The sequence below is a fragment of the Triturus cristatus genome, chromosome 3_1, assembly GCF_964204655.1.
Source record: "Triturus cristatus chromosome 3_1, aTriCri1.1, whole genome shotgun sequence".
Lineage (NCBI taxonomy): Eukaryota > Metazoa > Chordata > Amphibia > Caudata > Salamandridae > Triturus > Triturus cristatus.
Genome location: NC_140583.1, coordinates 7,569,474 through 7,587,402, shown reverse-complemented (window position 1 = coordinate 7,587,402; position 17,929 = coordinate 7,569,474). Strand labels below are relative to the sequence as shown.

Sequence of the window (17,929 nt, the reverse complement as noted above, 5' to 3'; positions counted from 1 at the left end):
CAGCATGACGTGTAATTGACGTGTAACTAGGGGGTGAAGGGGACTTGACATTAGCTCTACATGTGGAGACAAAGTCTGGGGGGTCAAGTCAACCTAATCCCAAATCATATCTAACATCCTATGTTTAAAGAACTATGTTATCCACAAAAGAAGGACTCTCGGACAGAATCTATTCTATACTGACTGTGCGTGCGTGTACAAGCGTCTAAGTGTCTACACTGAATGCGAGGGGGTAGGAATATTCCATGGTAACAGGGCTATGAATTACTTGCATGAGGACAGAGAAGCCGGGCCTTTTGCTTGGTAACTGGAAGAATGTTTACTTAAACTACTAGGCAGGAATGCATCGGCTGAGGGGGAAGCAGATAATTCGAAGGTGAAATACAGTTCTTGGCAGAGAATAGGCTGATGTCAGGCTTCGTGAGCCGCGCAGAGAATGAGACAAAGTTCATGGTCACAGATGCAGGCTCAGACTGGAGCTTTCAGAGGCAGAAGGCAAGAGGAGTTTGATGACAGAATCAGGGCCTACTTGCCTGGACTGTAAAATGGCATAAGTGAACCATATAAAGCCGGTGGCCTTTCATATTTAGGAATGGAATATCCGGCCTATTCATGGCGGATCTGACAGAGGACATGTTGACGGTGGATGCACATGTATTTGCGTCTTCATAACTGGAACTGGAGGGAACATACATGTACTTGTGACATGCACATAGAACCGTTGGGGTCCAAGATAGGGGACATAACTGACCAGGAAAATCCACATTTCAAAATGACCTATTCTTACGATGGTACCCGTGATGCAGAAGAAACCATGTTCAAGTACTCTTAATCGAAGAGAAGGCACTTGTTGGCTGAGCTAGCTAAAACAGTGTTTCAGCTGCAAGCAAGAATCGGTCCACGAAGAAAGTCCACTCACTTAATGTCCGGGGTCCACTCGCAGAAGACCTACAAGCCCCAACTCCTTGACTAGGAGCGTTGGGGAGAGATGAGTGCAGTGTGACCCACTAACAGGATGAGGACAACATGGCTTCATTCTTTCTTACCTACAGACCGCTGTATGGCTATACTCAGTCATAATGACTCGCACTGTATGGTTGTACTCATTTATACCCGCTGATTGTATAGCTGCACTTTTGTATGCACATCTTGTTTGAACTCAGTGGTGTCCCTGATTTTATTGCCACATTTTGGACATAAGGCCATATCCCGACCATGCTCTGAATGCATATTCACTCCGGGGACAGTTCTTATTGCTGCGCTGTCAGGAGCTCCTCTCGCTGCCTTCACTGGCTTGTTTTAGAGGTTCACAACTGGTACATTTTCTGGGAGGACGTTGTCCTCCAAACCTGATGGTATTTTTGCAGATCAGATTAATGAAGGCCTTGGGCAGTTGTTCATGATTGTTTTGAGTCCCCGCCCCTCTCCTGTTAATGGCAGCATGCCCCTGCCCCTCTCCTGTTAATGGCAGCATGCCCCTGCCCCCCTCCTGTTAATGGCAGCATGCCCCTGCCCCCCTCCTGTTAATGGCAGCATGCCCCTGCCCCCCTCCTGTTAATGGCAGCATGCCCCTGCCCCCCTCTGTGGGGATGGCAGCATGCCCCTGCCCCCCTCTATGGGGATGGCAGCCTGACCCTGCCCCCTCTATGGGGATGGCGGCATGCCCCTATCCCCCTCTATGGGGATGGCGGCATGCCCTCGCGGCCCCTCTCCTGTTGATGGCAGCATGCCCCCCGCCGCCCCTCTCCCGTTGATGGCAGCATGCTTCCCCCCCCGCTGCCCCTCTCTCTGGGGATGGCAGCATGTCCCCCGCTGCCCCTCTCCTGTTGGCAGCATGCTTCCCCCCCCCCCCCACCGCCCCTCTCTCTGGGGATGGCAGCATGCCCTCCCCGCCGCCCCTCTCTGGGGATGGCAGCATGCCCTCCCCGCTGCCCCTCTCTCTGGGAATGGCAGCATGCCCTCCCTGCCGCCCCTCTCTCTGGGGATGGCAGCATGCCCTCCCCGCCGCCCCTCTCTCTGGGGATGGCAGCATGTCCCTCCCCTACCCCCCCCCCCGCTGCCCCTCTCTCTGAGGATGGCAGCATGCCCCCCCCCCCCCCGCCGCTCCTCTCTCTGGGGATGGCAGCATGCCCTCCCCGCCGCCCCTCTCTGGGGATGGCAGCATCCCCCCCCCCCCGGCTGCCCCTCTCTCTGGGGATGCCAGCATCGGCCCCCCCCCCCGGCTGCCCCTCTCTCTGGGGATGCCAGCATGCCACTCCGCCGCCCCTCTCTCTGGGGATGCCAGCATGCCCCCCCGCCGCCCCTCTCTCTGGGGATGCCAGCATGCCCCCCCGCCGCCCCTCTCTCTGGGGATGCCAGCATGCCCCCCCGCCGCCCCTCTCTCTGGGGATGCCAGCATGCCCCCCCGCCGCCCCTCTCTCTGGGGATGCCAGCATGCCCCCCCGCCGCCCCTCTCTCTGGGGATGCCAGCATGCCCCCCCGCCGCCCCTCTCTCTGGGGATGCCAGCATGCCCCCCCGCCGCCAGCATGCCCCCCCGCCGCCCCTCTCTCTGGGGATGCCAGCATGCCCCCCCGCCGCCCCTCTCTCTGGGGATGCCAGCATGCCCCCCCGCCGCCCCTCTCTCTGGGGATGCCAGCATGCCCCCCCGCCGCCCCTCTCTCTGGGGATGCCAGCATGCCCCCCCGCCGCCCCTCTCTCTGGGGATGCCAGCATGCCCCCCCGCCGCCCCTCTCTCTGGGGATGCCAGCATGCCCCCCCGCCGCCCCTCTCTCTGGGGATGCCAGCATGCCCCCCCGCCGCCCCTCTCTCTGGGGATGCCAGCATGCCCCCCCGCCGCCCCTCTCTCTGGGGATGCCAGCATGCCCCCCCCGCCGCCCCTCTCTCTGGGGATGCCAGCATGCCTTCGCCGCCCCTCTCTCTGGGGATGCCAGCATGCCTTCGCCGCCCCTCTCTCTGGGGATGGCAGCATGCCTTCGCCGCCCCTCTCTCTGGGGATGGCAGCATGCCTTCGCCGCCCCTCTCTCTGGGGATGGCAGCATGCCTTCGCCGCCCCTCTCTCTGGGGATGGCAGCATGCCTTCGCCGCCCCTCTCTCTGGGGATGGCAGCATGCCTTCGCCGCCCCTCTCTCTGGGGATGGCAGCATGCCTTCGCCGCCCCTCTCTCTGGGGATGGCAGCATGCCTTCGCCGCCCCTCTCTCTGGGGATGGCAGCATGCCTTCGCCGCCCCTCTCTCTGGGGATGGCAGCATGCCTTCGCCGCCCCTCTCTCTGGGGATGGCAGCATGCCTTCGCCGCCCCTCTCTCTGGGGATGGCAGCATCCCCGGCCCCTCTCTCTGGGGATGGCAGCATCCCCGGCCCCTCTCTCTGGGGATGGCAGCATCCCCGGCCCCTCTCTCTGGGGATGGCAGCATCCCCGGCCCCTCTCTCTGGGGATGGCAGCATCCCCGGCCCCTCTCTCTGGGGATGGCAGCATCTTCCCGCTGCCCCTCTCTCTGGGGATGGCAGCATCTTCCCGCTGCCCCTCTCTCTGGGGATGGCAGCATCTTCCCGCTGCCCCTCTCTCTGGGGATGGCAGCATCCCCGGCCCCTCTCTCTGGGGATGGCAGCATCCCCGGCCCCTCTCTCTGGGGATGGCAGCATCCCCGGCCCCTCTCTCTGGGGATGGCAGCATCTTCCCGCTGCCCCTCTCTGGGGATGGCAGCATCTTCCCTATGATGGTGACTGGTGATTCACAGTGGTCCTCCTCCAACTCGGGAGGACGTCTCCATGCAGTGTACTTTGTAGCTGTTATTCTTTTTTATGGGCCTACGAGCAGTGCTGAAGCTGCCTCTTTGCAGGTGGTGGGTGATTTTATGTATGCACTGGAAGAGAGTGATATCTGCTCTGTGGTTAAACTCTTTTGTTAAACGGCTTTTTAAGCCTATCAACCATGAAGCTCTTATTGATGACATCCACGCTCTCTCTGGCTCTCTTGTGAACATTGAAGATCTCACTGCTGCACTACCTTGGAATAGTTCGTTTTTGGACATTAAAATACTAATAACAGAAAAACCCCTGCTTATGTGATCAAAATAATGGGTACATCTTGGAGAAAGCCCATGGCGCCTAGTTTAGGGCATCCAATAGACTGAAACATGTCGACCTTCCTTACAAAGGTTGAACTATTCCTGTAACAAGTTTTTAATCGTACCCACTGGGACCATTATAACACTTTCTGATTCACCAGGAAGTAGTTTTAAGTTATCCGTCTCAACATTATCGACACATCACACCCACACCAGATTTTCGAAGTCCCCACATCCACTGGAGTGGAATTTTTGTTTTCTACCTTTAAGAGCTCCTGCAGCGTCAGGTTAGAGGCCCACATTGATGCTTTTCCGTCCGTGAGTTGGGGCCCAATGACAAAGCATTCCACCCTTGGGTGGGCCAGGATTTTAAATCCATCAACCATTGTCCTTTCAATAGGTTCATACGAGGCACCATTGTCTTTATAATGTGGCAGGATGTGAACGATTGCCAGATTGTGCCAGTGAAGACTCTGCAAGAGGCCGGTTGTGGATCAATGCTGGATGTTCGATACCGGAGAGGTTGGTTGTTGATCAATGCTGAATGATCGATGCCTCTCTTAAGCTGCAAGAGGTTGGTTGTGGATCAATGCTGGATGATCGTGCCTCTCTAAAGCTGAGACGTTTTTGGATCAATGCTGGATGATCGATGCCTCTCTAAAGCTAAGAGGGGTCAGTTGTGGATCAATTCTGAATAATCAATGCCTCTCTAAACTGAAAGGCCGGTTGTGGATCAATGCTGGATGTTCGATGCTTCTCTAAAGCTGCAAGAGGTTGGTTGTGGAGCCATGCTGGATGATAGATGCCTCTCTAAAGCTGAAAGGGGTCGGTTGTGGATCAATGCTGGATGATCGATGCTTCTCTAAAGCTGCAAGAGGTTGGTTGTGGATCAATGCTGGATGATAGATGCCTCTCTAAAGCTGGGAGACGTTGTTTGTGGATCAATGCTGGATGATCAATGCCTCTCTAAAGCTGAGAGGTCGGATGTTGATCAGTGCTGGAAGATCGATTCCTCTATAATCCTGGGATGTCGGTTGTGGATCAATGCTGGATGATCGATGCCTCTCTAAAGCTACAAGAGGTTGGTTGTGGATCTATGCTGGATGATCGATGCCTCTCTAAAGCTGAGAGGTCGGTTGTTGATCAGTGCTGGAAGATCGATGCCTCTATAATCTTGGGATGTCGGTTGTGGATCAATGCTGGATGATTGATGCCTCTAAAGCTGAGAGTGGCCGGTTGTGGATAAATGCTGAATGATGGATGCCTCTCTAAAGCTGCAAGAGGTCGGTTGTGGATCAATGCTGGATGAACGTGCCTCTCTAAAGCTGAGAGAGGTTGGTTGTGGATCAATGCTGGATGATCGATGCCTCTCTAAAGCTGAGAGAGGTTGGTTGTTGATCAGTGCTGTAAGATCGATGCCGCTATAATCCTGGGATGTCGGTTGTGGATCAATGCTGGATGATTGATGCCTCTCTAAAGCTGAGAGGTCGGTTGTGAATCCATGCCGGATGATCGGTGCCTCTCTAAAGCGGAGAGGTCGAAGAGGTATTTAGGATAACTTGCCCCATTGCACTCTTGGTAGCTTTCCTTCTCTGTTTTTGTCTTTCGTGCCTGCTTCGCTTTCCTCTCTCATTCCATCCCTTTATCTGGCTTTTTCTCTCACCTCTCTGCTAGCCTTTGTTTCTTCTCTCCCTTGACTCCATCTGCTCTGCATTACCTCTGTTCCTCTCCTTCTCTTCAGTAACTCTTCCTTCATCGGTTTTGCTTTGGATCTTTTTGATGGGCTTTGTGTCTCACTCCTATGTGTCCTCTTTCTCCCCTGTTCTTTCTCCCCTGTTCTCTTTTCTTCCCTCTTCTTCTTTGCTTCATGTACTCCTTATTTTGTAATACGCGTACCCCCACAATACCAAGCGGTTTAGACCTTAACTACTTTAAGTCATGACTTGTACAATAGCTTCTTTTTTCTATGTTAATTTCTTTGTTTTCTTTTTCTCCAGTTCTGCATTTTTCAGCTGGTGAGTGCAGAAAGTAATCGCTACAGCCTGGACCACCTCTCAACGCTATTTACAAACCAGGTGACTTGTGCTTTGTTTCAGAGACACCGTTAAGAACGACATTGATGGGTGTCAGAGTAAAGCTTGTGTGGGACTAGCGATCGGTGTAGCCTGAAGTAGGGCTGTGGGTATTCCGTTCTGAAGCACCCATTTGTGTCCTTGCATTCCACCTGTATTTTCTTTTTTCTAATGCCAGTGCACCATATCTAACCCAGCTACGGTCACTCTTGAAGTCACAAATGCATAAAATGGCAGAAAAAACATAGAACTGAAGCCATGGAGATGATTTTAAGAAATGTGTTATATTTGGCAGCTTTTAAAATGCCAGCAGACATGCAAGCGGTATGTCTGGCCAGTGCCATTGCCAGCCGAGACTTTTTTTAAACATATCGTTAATGGTTTCAACATATAACAGCGGTGTGTGGGGGAAATTGCCCACATCCAAGAAGGAATACTGCTATGGCTCTGTAACTTCGCTGTATATGAAGTGCCACATAGCAAGATCCTTCGCTCAGCCTCAACTTAACTTGAGACTGGAACTAATTCCCGTAGACAGGCAGGGCCCAAAGTTCATTCTCTGGAGTGCTATTCAATTTGTAGCTGAAGTTCGGAGCATCACAAGAGGCTTTGAGATCTCCTGCTGTAGTCTGAGCCGATGCCCGATATGCAGAAGCGGTGCTATATGAATGAGCGTAGTGCGAGTAGCTCCCTGTACGGAAATGTAGGATTGGGCCTGGTTTTGTAGGAGGACTGTCCTGCATCAGAGGGACCCACATAAATGATTGTACCTGCCGTGCCCACTCGTGGAACAGAGCTCCACTGGTGCCAGGACGGAAGAAACCACTCCAAGGGATAGTAGGCTAGCCTCTTGTTAAGCTTCTGGGCCATCACAACCTAAAGAAACCTGGGACCATCGAAATCCCAACTGCCAAGAAAGCCTTCCTTAATGTTCCTGCTGAGACCCCGAGCCGGACCTTCACAAGTTGTCCCTAAGCCAGTGGGGTCTGTAGCCAAAGTCGAAGTGGACTCTGCTCTCCAAAGAAAAGGACTTGTTTACCTGTAGGCAGCTGCTGAACCTACTGTAACCGTTCGACCGGTTGAACAGTGGCAACTGAACCTGCACTGGACCTCCCTACTGCATCTTGGGATATGGAGCCGTGAGGCCAGAGACCCCTGAAGTTCTTGGACCCCAAGGTGACCCCAGGAAAAATCACCATCTCTTCAGTGTCTCTTCAGGATGTTGGCATCCTTCACCCCCAACATCTGGACCACTTCTTTGCTCTATTGAGTTAAAGGAGCAAAGCGCTGTGAGGACTGCAAGACTGCTGACCGCATCAGTTAAACTGTCCCCCTGGAACTGAGTGGCCCCCGTGCTTGGCCCCCAGTCCATGAAACTAGTCCAAGAGGATTCGAACAGGCTTTTTAACCTGTTGCCGACAAACTGCTTGCAACAATTTATTGCATCTAAAAGACTACTTACGTTTGAAAAATCCCATCTCTAGTGCCCCTCAATAGATTGTCGTTTTGGGTTTCTAATTTAACACAAAAATACACACTATCTTTATAAATTGGTGTTGAATTTATGTTGGGTTTCGTACTTACCTTTTTTTGTACTTCTAAATGCTTTACACTTGTTCCTTTGAGTAAGTCTGGCTGCTCTGTGCCACAGCTACCCAGGAATGAGCTAAAGGGTTTGTTTAAGAAACCTAACTAGACCTGATAAAGATTGTGACATGATTGCATGGTGAGGTCTCGCAGCACACCCCGACCCTACATGATGGTATCCTTCTGGATTGAAACATGATCCCAGGGGCGAGGTGGCACACAGCCTTTGCTGCACTTTGCCTCCAAACACTCTGTTCTCACCCTTTGTCTCCACAGCTCTACTGTTCTACATTTGAATACAGACATGACGTTTTTTTTATTTACTACAACCAAAATAGTGGCTTTTCGTGTTCTGCCGTCTGCCTGAGGAGGATGCAGTGGCGTTTTCTCTGTGTGGTGGTTCATTTGTTTATTTTACTTTTAAAGACGACTGCCACGCTTGGGTTATTCTTGCGGTGTTGTGTTGTTGAGACTGAAGGTTTTTTTAGACTGTTGTGCAGTACTTAATAATACATGGATATGATACACATGCTCCACACAACACTTGAATAACTGAGCCCATCCACCTCTTCCCCCAGGAAACGCTGGTAGACTTCACACTCACCTCGACGGACCTTTGGGCGCTCTGGCAAGATGATGAAAACCAGACGATAGTGAAGCACACCAACTATGAGCAGTGAGTATCGCCTGCCTGGAGAACACGAAATGTGTGTGCTTTTGTGGTGGGTGGTACGTGTGAAGTACGTATGTGCATGTTGTGTGTAATTTGGGAGCGTGCTTATTCCGACTTGAGATGGGTGGTGCTGGGTTTTTGTTAATGTGTCCTCTCAAACGAGTGGGGAGGGGCGTGCATGTGGTGGTGGGGGGGGCTTTGTGCGCTGCAAGTTATTTTATGTTGTATCTGTGCAAGTGGTTAGAGGACTAAGCAGATATTGGTTAGCGGAATGCCTTTCTGAGAGACTTGAGTCGGTGTGTAAAAACAACCATAAAAGTGATTAACAATAGCACATAATTGTAATTGAGAATAAAAGGAAAAGCCCTTGTATATCTAAATACATCAATAGCAACAAATGTTGGGAAAACTTCCATGCAGTTTCCATAAAATTAATTGACATAATAAAACAATACCTTTACGTATATTGATTGCTTTGATGATAAAAAAGAGCAACATTAAAGCCAACGCAAGTATCATGTAACTCAAGCATATATTTCAGGGCAACAATATGTGATCTGATATTTTGTGCACGGATAAGAGATTTTAAATAATGGTGCCTAAAATTAGAATAAAAATCACAGAATCGCGTAATGCACGGTCCTTTGCTTTCTCTGGCCATCACAGCGGCAAGGGGTCGTGTCTGGAGGACAAGGCTTCATGGAGGGAAAGGCAACTAAATGGTGGACAATCCCTAGTCTAAATCTAATTAATACAAACTGTACATTAAATTTGAAACACACATTAAATAACTTTGAGAGCCCACCTCCAGCTCAAGTGTATAATAAAATATAAGAGTTGGTTTCCCTCGCCCGCACTTCCCTTGTAAAGGTTGTGATGTTATCTTTGATGGACAGTTCCGTGAGTGTTACCACCAGTAGGGGTTTGGGCTGAATTGGCATCCTAAACAAATCAGTAAGAATGGAGTTGATATAACTTGGGGGATACTCTGTACTTTATTCACGGAAAAACAATCTAAAATTGACTTGATGAAGCTGGTCCCATCTTTTATCCTAATAGAGCGCCAAAGCGGCAAGGGGCGACGTGTGACTGTATCTGCTAGATACTGTAGTCTGGCCTCTGTGCGTTATCGCTGTGGAGGCAGCGGTGGGTAAATATAATAGGTATTTGAGGAAACCGTTTTCCTCAATCTGTAGTGCCTTACTATTATAATGACCCCACAGACCAGCCCATTATGGCAGTAGATAGTACCCTGGCCTTGTAGATTGCTAACCGATCTTTTATGGGCCGGGTACCTAGCTTACCTCAGAACCTAAAGCTTCCGTGGGTGCTTCTGTTCATCTTACCCCTAACGTTTGTGATTTTGTTGTGTCCAAGAGCAATGCCCAAATAACAAAAGGTATCGACTGTAGCTACTGGGGTGATTCCATAAAAAACGTTCTACATTTCTTTTGCTTGGCCTCACAGATCATGGTGTAGGTTTTATTTTTGTTAACCACTAGTTTCCTTGCGGCAATAAAATCCCCAAAGGTGTTCATTAGTCGCTGTAAGCCCACCAGGGACCTTGCCAGCAAAACTGCGTCATCTGCATATAATAGCACGGGTATAGGACTCCCGGCGACTTCTGCTTGTAGTGCCTTATCCACCCCATTAATAAAACAGGGAAAATAATAGGGAGGCGCGAACACAACCTTGCCGAATACCTTTCTACACTAAAATTCACAGTGCATGCGCCTCGTCAACCACAGCGTACTTTACTCTCTAATTTCTTGTACAACCTTGTGAGAAAACAAATAATCGGTCTAAGTGCACCAATAGTAAGCAGGGTTGACCAGAGAATAGAGAGATCGACTAAATCAAAGGCACTACTCCAATCTGTGAAGCAGAGATTCAATCTACCGCCTTTAACACGTGTTAATTTACTAATTAAGAAGTCCAAATTCAATCAATCAATCCATTTGTAAAGCGCGCTACATACCCGAGAGGGTCTCAAGGCGCTGGGGAGGGGGTGGTGCTACTGGTCGAAGAGCCAGGTCTTGAGGAGTCTTCTGAAGGCCAGCAGGTCCTGGGTCTGTCGTAGAATGGTGGGGAGAGTGTTCCAGGTCTTGGCGGCGAGGTAGGAGAAGGATCTGCCGCCGGCGGTGGTTTTTCGGATGCGGGGGACTGGGGCGAGGTTGGCTGGGCGGAGGCTTCGGGTGGGGGTGTGGAAGCTGAGTCGGTTGTTGAGGTAGGTGGGTCCGGTGTTGTGTAGTGCTTTGTGTGCGTTGATCAGGAGCTTGAAGGTGATCTTTTGTTGACGGGGAGCCAGTGCAGGCCTCTCAGGTGGAGTGTGATGTGGCTGCGGCGGGGGACGTCGAGGATGAGTCGGGCCGACGCGTTCTGGATGCGTTGGAGTCGTCTCAGGAGCTTGTTTGTAGTTCCTGAGTAGAGGGTGTTCCCGTAGTCGAGTCTGTTGGTGATGAGGGCCTGGGTAACGGTTTTTCTCGTGTCGAGGGGGATCCATTTGAAGATCCTGCGGAGCATACGGAGGGTGTTGAAGCAGGACGCGGAGACGGCGTTGACTTGCCTGGTCATGGAGAGAGTGGAGTCGAGGATGACCCCCAGGTTGCGTGCGTGGTCCGTGGGTTCCGGGGCTGTGCCTAGTGACGTGGGCCACCAAGAGTCGTCCCAGGCTGATGGGGTGGGTCCGAGAATGAGGACCTCCGTCTTGTCTGAGTTCAGCTTCAGTCTGCTGTCCTTCATCCAGTCGGCTCCGGCCTTCATTCCTCTGTGGAGGTTAGCTTTGGCGGTGTGGGGATCTTCGGTGAGGGATATGATCAGCTGGGTGTCGTCGGCGTAGGAGATGATGTTGAGGTTGTGTTGTCGTGCGACGTGGGCGAGGGGGGCCATGTAGATATTGAACAGCGTCTGGCTGAGGGAGGATCCCTGTGGGACGCCGCAGATTATCTCGGTGGTTTTGGAGCGGAGGGGTGGGAGGCGAACGCTCTGGGTTCTGCCGGAGAGGAAGGATGTGGTCCAGGCCAGGGCCTTCTCATGGATACCGGCGTCATGGAGGTGTGCTGATAGGGTGCGGTGGCAGACCGTGTCAAAGGCTGCTGATAGGTCCAGGAGGATGAGGGCGGCTGTTTCTGCTTTGTCCATCAGGGTCCGGATGTCGTCAGTGGCGGCGATGAGGGCGGTCTCGGTGCTGTGGTTGCTGCGAAAACCGGATTGGGAAGGGTCCAGGATGTTAACTTTGAGGTAGCGGGTCAGCTGTTTGTTGACAATCTTCTCGGTCACTTTTGCCGGGAAAGGGAGCAGGGAGATGGGCCGGAAGTTCTTGAGGTCCTTGGGGTCCGTCTTGGGCTTCTTCAGAAGGGCGTTGATCTCGGCATGCTTCCAGCTTTCTGGGAAGGTTGCTGTCTCGAAGGAACAGTTGATTGTTTTCCGGAGGTGGGGCGCGATGGTTGCGCTGGCTTTGTTGAAGACGTGGTGAGGGCAGGGGTCCGATGGGGATCCGGAGTGGATGGAGTTCATGGTTTTGATGGTGTCTTCGTCGCTGACGCTGGACCAGACGGTCAGGCGACTGGTGCGAGTGGTAGTCGCAGGGGTGGTGGACTCGGTGGTGGGTGCGGGGGGTCGGAGTTGAAGCTGTCGTGGATGTCGGTGATCTTGCGGTGGAAGAGGGTGGCCAGGGAGTCTCACAGGTCTTGAGATGGCGGAATGTCGGTGTTGGAGCTGGGGTTGGAGAGTTCTTTCACGATGCTGAAGAGCTCTTTGGTGTTGTGTGCGTTGTTGTCTAGGCAGTCCTTGAGGGCGGTCTTCTTGGCGGTCCTGATGAGTTGGTGGTGTCTGCGGGTGGCGCTCTTGAGGGCTGTGTGGTTGTCTGGTGTTTGGTTGTGGAGCCATTTCTTCTCCAGCTTCCGACAGGTGTGCTTGGAGATCCGGAGGTCCTCGGTGAACTAGGCGGCTTTCTTGTTGGTGTGGTTGGTTGTAGAGGTCTTGAGAGGGGCGAGGGTGTTGGCGCAGTCGTTGATCCACTGTGTGAGGTTGGTCGCGGCGGTGTCTGGGTCGGTGGGTGGATTCAGGGCGAGGGCGGTAGTCAGTTGGTCCTCGGTGACCTTGCCCCAGCAGCGGCGTGGTAGCTGTTGGGTGCAGTGGTGTGTGGTGGGTTTTCTGAAGGTGAAGTGGACGCATCTGTGGTCGGTCCAGTGTGGTTCGGTGGTGTGGTTGAAGGAGACGTGGGGGCTTGCGGAGAAGATGGGGTCGAGCGTGTGTCCAGCGGCGTGAGTAGGTGTCGTTACGAGCTGTTTGAGTCAGAGGTAAGCGAGGTTGTCGATCAGGGCGGTGAAGTTGCCGTTGTTGTTGTTCTCGAGGTGGAAGTTCAGGTCCCCGAGGAGGATGTAGCCCGTGGAAGCGAGGGTGTGGGTGCTGATGAGGTCGGCGATGGTGTCACTGAACTGTGGGCGGGGTCCGGGAGGTCTGTAGATGAGAGTTCCTCTGAGGGTGGTGTTGGGGTCGGTGTGGATCTGGAAGTGCATGTGCTCAGCGGTGGTGAGGGTGTCATCGGTGTTCGTTAAGGTTTTGATGGAGTCTTTGTGGATGATGGCGATTCCTCCTCCCACTCCGTTGGTGCAGTCTCTGCGGGAGATCTTGTAGCCCTGTGGGATGGCTATGGCGGTCTGGTGCTGAGGTGTCGTTCAGCCAGGTCTCCGTCAGGAAGGTGACGTCGGGGCGGTGGAGTCTAGGAGGTCCCAGAGTTCGATGGCGTGCTTGCGAGCGGAGCGGGTGTTGAGGAGGATGCAGCGGAGGTGATTGGGTTCTTTGGCTGGTGGTGTGGAGGGTTGGATGCTGGTGAATCTGCAGTTCCGGCAGGTGAAAGGCCCCTGGGTGCGTTTCAGGGTGGCCCGGTAGCAGGGGTGGTCTCGTCTGGTGTTGAATGCGTGGAGGGTGCTTGCGTCGTAGTGCAGTCTGGCGTTGCGGGAAGTGCGGGGTCCAGGGGTTCTGGCGCTGGGTGTGGTCCAGGCGCGGACGGGCGCAGACGGGCTTGCCTTAGGCGCGCCAGCGGTGCACCTGCTGCGCACGTCCGCTGCGCGGCCTCCATATGAGGGCAGAGGGAGGGAGCGGGGCGGTCAATGGGAGTGAAGGGGGCGGGTCGCAGGGGCTCAGCGGCGGGGGAAAACCTGGGGGAAAAACGGTGGGAAAAGACGACGGGAGATGGACAACAGAGCACAGGGGTACAGAATAAAAAAGGGAGCGAGCAGTCAGGCGGCTAAAGCGGCGACAGAGGTTCAACACACAGGGGGCTGCGTGGCGGATGGGGGGAGCGACCTGCCTGGTGACAGGGTCACACATTGCTCTATGGTGCCCACTCCTTGTCTGCAGCAAATCTGCACAGGGAAAGTGCTGAGTGTTTGCATGCCCCCTCTTCCAATCCTATGAGTAGGAAAGTACCGTGTTTGCATGCCCCCTCTTCCAATCCTATGAGTAGGAAAGCACCCTGTTTGCATGCCCCCTCTTCCAATCCTATGAGTAGGAAAGCACCGTGTTTGCATGCCCCCTCTTCCAATCCTATGAGTAGGAAAGCACCGTGTTTGCATGCCCCCTCTTCCAATCTTATGAGTATCACTTTGCTCTCCACTTTCGCAGAAGAGTCTAAGCGTGTTATTGGGCGATAGTTCCTTGCTTCAGATTTGTTGCCCTTTTTATGGATCGGGACAATAACCGGTATTCCACATGAGGGCGGGATCTCAGTAGTTGCGTCGATATTAAAAACTCAAGTTAAAATTATACCCGACTAGGCAGTGTCATTGGGGTAGTATTATAGGTTGCCACTACTTTTCCAGGGTCTTGAAAGGGAGAGTTGCGGCACAGTGGCCAGAGCAGCTGACGTCAGAGCACGGGGCTTGCGGTCCGATCACCGGCGGCAGCTCAGCTCCGTGTGACTCTGGGCAGTAGATCACTTAATCAATCCAATGGCCCTCAGTGCCTTGAGACTCTTAGGGGTGATTAGTTTGCACTTTGCAAATAACAGATTATTTGTGTGCTACCGCACTCCCTTTAGACATTCGTTACCACCTCCATGAACTTGATTCTGAATAGTCACTAGATGATCAACTAAGGCTTGCTCCAAGAGGCGGAAGCAGCTGTAGCACTCTAATTAATTATTTTTTTGTTTTAATTTGTTTATTGGTTTTTAACATCATACATAGCAGATTGGCATAGTACAGTCATAATAGAGCGATACGAGTTGGCAATAAGGACAAAGAAGAAAATATCTGACGGTCCAGTTTGCAATAACTGTTCATACAGTGTACAAGTAACATTTCTCGGTGGTACATTCTGGGTGCTGCCTGTTCAGTAGGTCCGAGTACTGTAATAGACATGCGTGACAGCCTGGTTAGGCACGTTTCCTGGAAGTTCGGAGGTATGCCTATCCCTATACTGACGTATGGGCTCTATGTAGCGTGATAGGTACGGAATATATTCCCTGTGGATGATCACCGGCTATGGAACTGCCGATGGATCGTATGAACCTCAAACTTGGAGGGGTAAACTGGCAAAGATGTAAGGGGGGGCGGCGGGGATATGTATTGCTGAAGTCCAATATGTGGCTGGTCGTAGTGGGACGTCCCAGTGTGATCGTGTACTTGTGGGGATGGACCATTTCGGGCAGTTATGGGCAGTCTGGACTCAGTGTGTGGGGCCTACTGGGTTGACCCGGGTTGGGCGTCTCTGTAGCACTCGAATTACAGTAGTTCCAAGTAATCCCATACAGAAAACTCGCTGTCTTGTTGGAGCAGTAGCTTTTCAAATATTTATATACTGTAAATGTAGTAGGCTAGTTAAAATTAACCGGAAACGCAGCCCAGAAGGATCTAGGGTCTAGCACCTTCTGAAGCAGAAACATGCCTATATAGCCTGTCCAAGAAGTGGTCTAAACTCAAAGTTCCTGTGTCTAGTTAAAGGGGGAATTTTGAGCTACAATGATTTTACAAAGCTGGCTCTGTATATACTATACCAAAGTGAGGTACAGTGTGCAGAGTCCAGTGGAACCCCAGAGGTAGGCAGAGGTAAAGTTAGATAGCACCTCACTCTCTATTTGTGGTAGAGTAAGGCAGCATCAGAGGACAGTGTTAAGCATTTGTTGTGCACTCAGGCAGCAAATGATGTCACACACTCAAAGACTGAACTCTGACCAATGATTTGTTTAAAAAATATTAGTTTGTTGGCATTTCTATTTTTAAAACCAAGCCAGACTTGGTACAGGTAAGTAGAGTTGTACTTTTGAAGATGGATTGATCAACAAGCAAGCTGGATGAAAATGACTTTTGTTACAGGTTTGTAAAATATTTCAAAACAGTTGGAATTACTTTTGGATTACATTTTAAAGTACTTTTTGGAATACTTTTTCTACTCGGTGTGATATGCCTAGATATCACAGTGGGACATTTCCTAGATAAAAGTTAAGTAAAATAGTTTTTATCAAAAAAGTTTCTTAAGTTTCCATACAAAACATCCTCAACACTTAAAAGTTTTTCAGAGGAAAACAGTCAATGCAATCTTATGGAGGAAAATGAGGTGATTGGTATGTAGGTAAGTAAACTGTCTTGAGGGTTGAGTTTCTGGGGTTAGAACAAGGGTTCCCCAGGGTCAAGGATGCACTCTCAAAGCACCTTCAGCGGCACTCAGCCGGCCGGGTGCTGAGTCCCAGTATTATCCAATGGGGGACAGGGGGCTTCTGGCTGGTTGCTCACGAACAGGCTACACGGTTATGGGAGCAAAGCTCCTAGTGTTAGGCTCAGGGCTGAGGAGGAACCGCTTTAGCACACTAGGTGCACCCGCAGCGGCGCAGGGGTGGATTGGTGCAGAGTGCTAATTTGGCATCGGGTGCCCTGGTGTTTTCAATGGGGGTTGCCGGTTTTGGCTTCAGGCTCGATCCAGGAAGTCTTCCGGGAGGAACCAACAGCTGGGCAGGTAAGTTGCAGGGCTCTGGGACATAGGTGCACCCTAGGTCCTCTTCGGGGTGCAGGGCGGCTGGATGCAGGGGTGTCTTTTGAGGTCTGATTTCACCTTACTGGGCCACTTGCGGTTTGAGGGGTCTCTGTGCAGAGGCTGCTGGTGACATCTGAGTCCTGGAGGGGTAAATCCACGGTGGACTTGGGCACTGGAGAGCTGGGGGAACCTAGCTGTGACCGGTGGGCAACTCTGACTCGGGCCGTAGGCAACGGGTGCAGCAGTGGTTCCAGGTGTCGTGTGTCTTTGTCCTCAGGCTCAGAGTCTTTCTCTGGTGATTATTTTGAACACTGCTGTTCATAGGTGATCCGGTCTCTTTTGAAGGCAGTTAAGTCATCCCAGGTTTTCTTGAGGTTGCTGGCTGCAGGACAAGGTGACTTTTTGCACAGGTCCTCTGGGCCAGTAGAGCTGGGGCAGAGTCAGTTCTTCTCTGTAGTCTCCTCTACTGGACGTCTTCTCTCGTCGTCCTTCTTAGGTTGCAGGAATCTCATTTCTTGGTTCAGGGCTGCCCCTTAAAGACTGCATTTAGGGGGCGTTTTAGGGGTCTCGAGATCAGTAGACTATGGTCTACTGACATTACAGTGACCACACCCTTGGTGTGCTCACCCCATGTGAGGGAGTGGGCACAATCCCTAACCTGGTTTGGAGAGTGCCTGCCATCTGCAAGATGGCAGGCACTGAAAAAAGAGCTACACCTCTCATCCCCCCCACCCAAAGGGTGGGCTTGGCAGAGGCGGCACACCTTCTGGGCTGTTGTAATGTTTCCCTCCTATTTTCCCGCCGAAAAGGAGGTGAGACAGGAAGGGGGCCTGCTCCTTATAGCAGGAGAGCTGGGGGGTTGCATTACAAAGGGGGCAAGGCCTTTGAAGCTCCCCTGCCGCAGAGCGGTCTTCCTGACCTTGAGGAGATGTGAACACCTCCGCCCAAGAGAGGCTTTGTTTCTGGGCTCAAGGAGCGCAACCTCCCACCCCAAGGGTTCAGAAACATGTGGTGGCAGGCTGGTGTGTACCAGTCGTGGAACACACTGGAGGCTGGTCGTTTTTCAGGGGGCATCTCTAAGATGCCCTCTGAGCGCATTGTATAATAAATCCCACACTGCCATCGGTGTGGGTGTTTATTATGCTGAGAAGTTTGCAACCAAACATCCCAGAATTCAGTAAAGCCATTCTGATGCTGTGGAGTTCGTGATGACAAACTCCCAGCACCATATACTCTTTATGGCTTTACTGCACTTACAATGTCTAAGAATGGATTTAGACACTGTAGGGGTTCAGTGCTCAGTCAACTGTACCCTCACCAGTTGTATTGTGCACCCCTCTAGAGGGGGTGTCTTACCTATTCCATAGGCAGTGGGTTGCAGGCATGGCACACAGGTATGTGTGCCATGTCGACTCTTCACTTTTCTCTGCACCAAAACACGCAGCCTGCAAAGGCAGTGTGTCAGGGTACAGGGCCTCTAAGGGTGGAGCAATAAGTGCTGCAGCCCTTAGAGGCCATTGGTACGTTTTACAAGGGACTTGCCTGTGGCCAGAGAGG

General features: G+C 52.0%; 1 protein-coding gene across 1 annotated transcript in view; it reads left to right on the top strand.

Moving 5' to 3' along the window:
• NUP160 (nucleoporin 160) overlaps positions 1–17,929 on the top strand; it is a 521,427-nt gene that overhangs the window by 85,838 nt on the left and 417,660 nt on the right. Inside the window, exons 8-9 of the mRNA XM_085646519.1 lie at positions 6,064–6,141; positions 8,304–8,401. Of these exons, the coding sequence (XP_085502645.1) occupies positions 6,064–6,141; positions 8,304–8,401 (176 nt within the window). The remainder of the gene's footprint in view (positions 1–6,063; positions 6,142–8,303; positions 8,402–17,929) is intronic.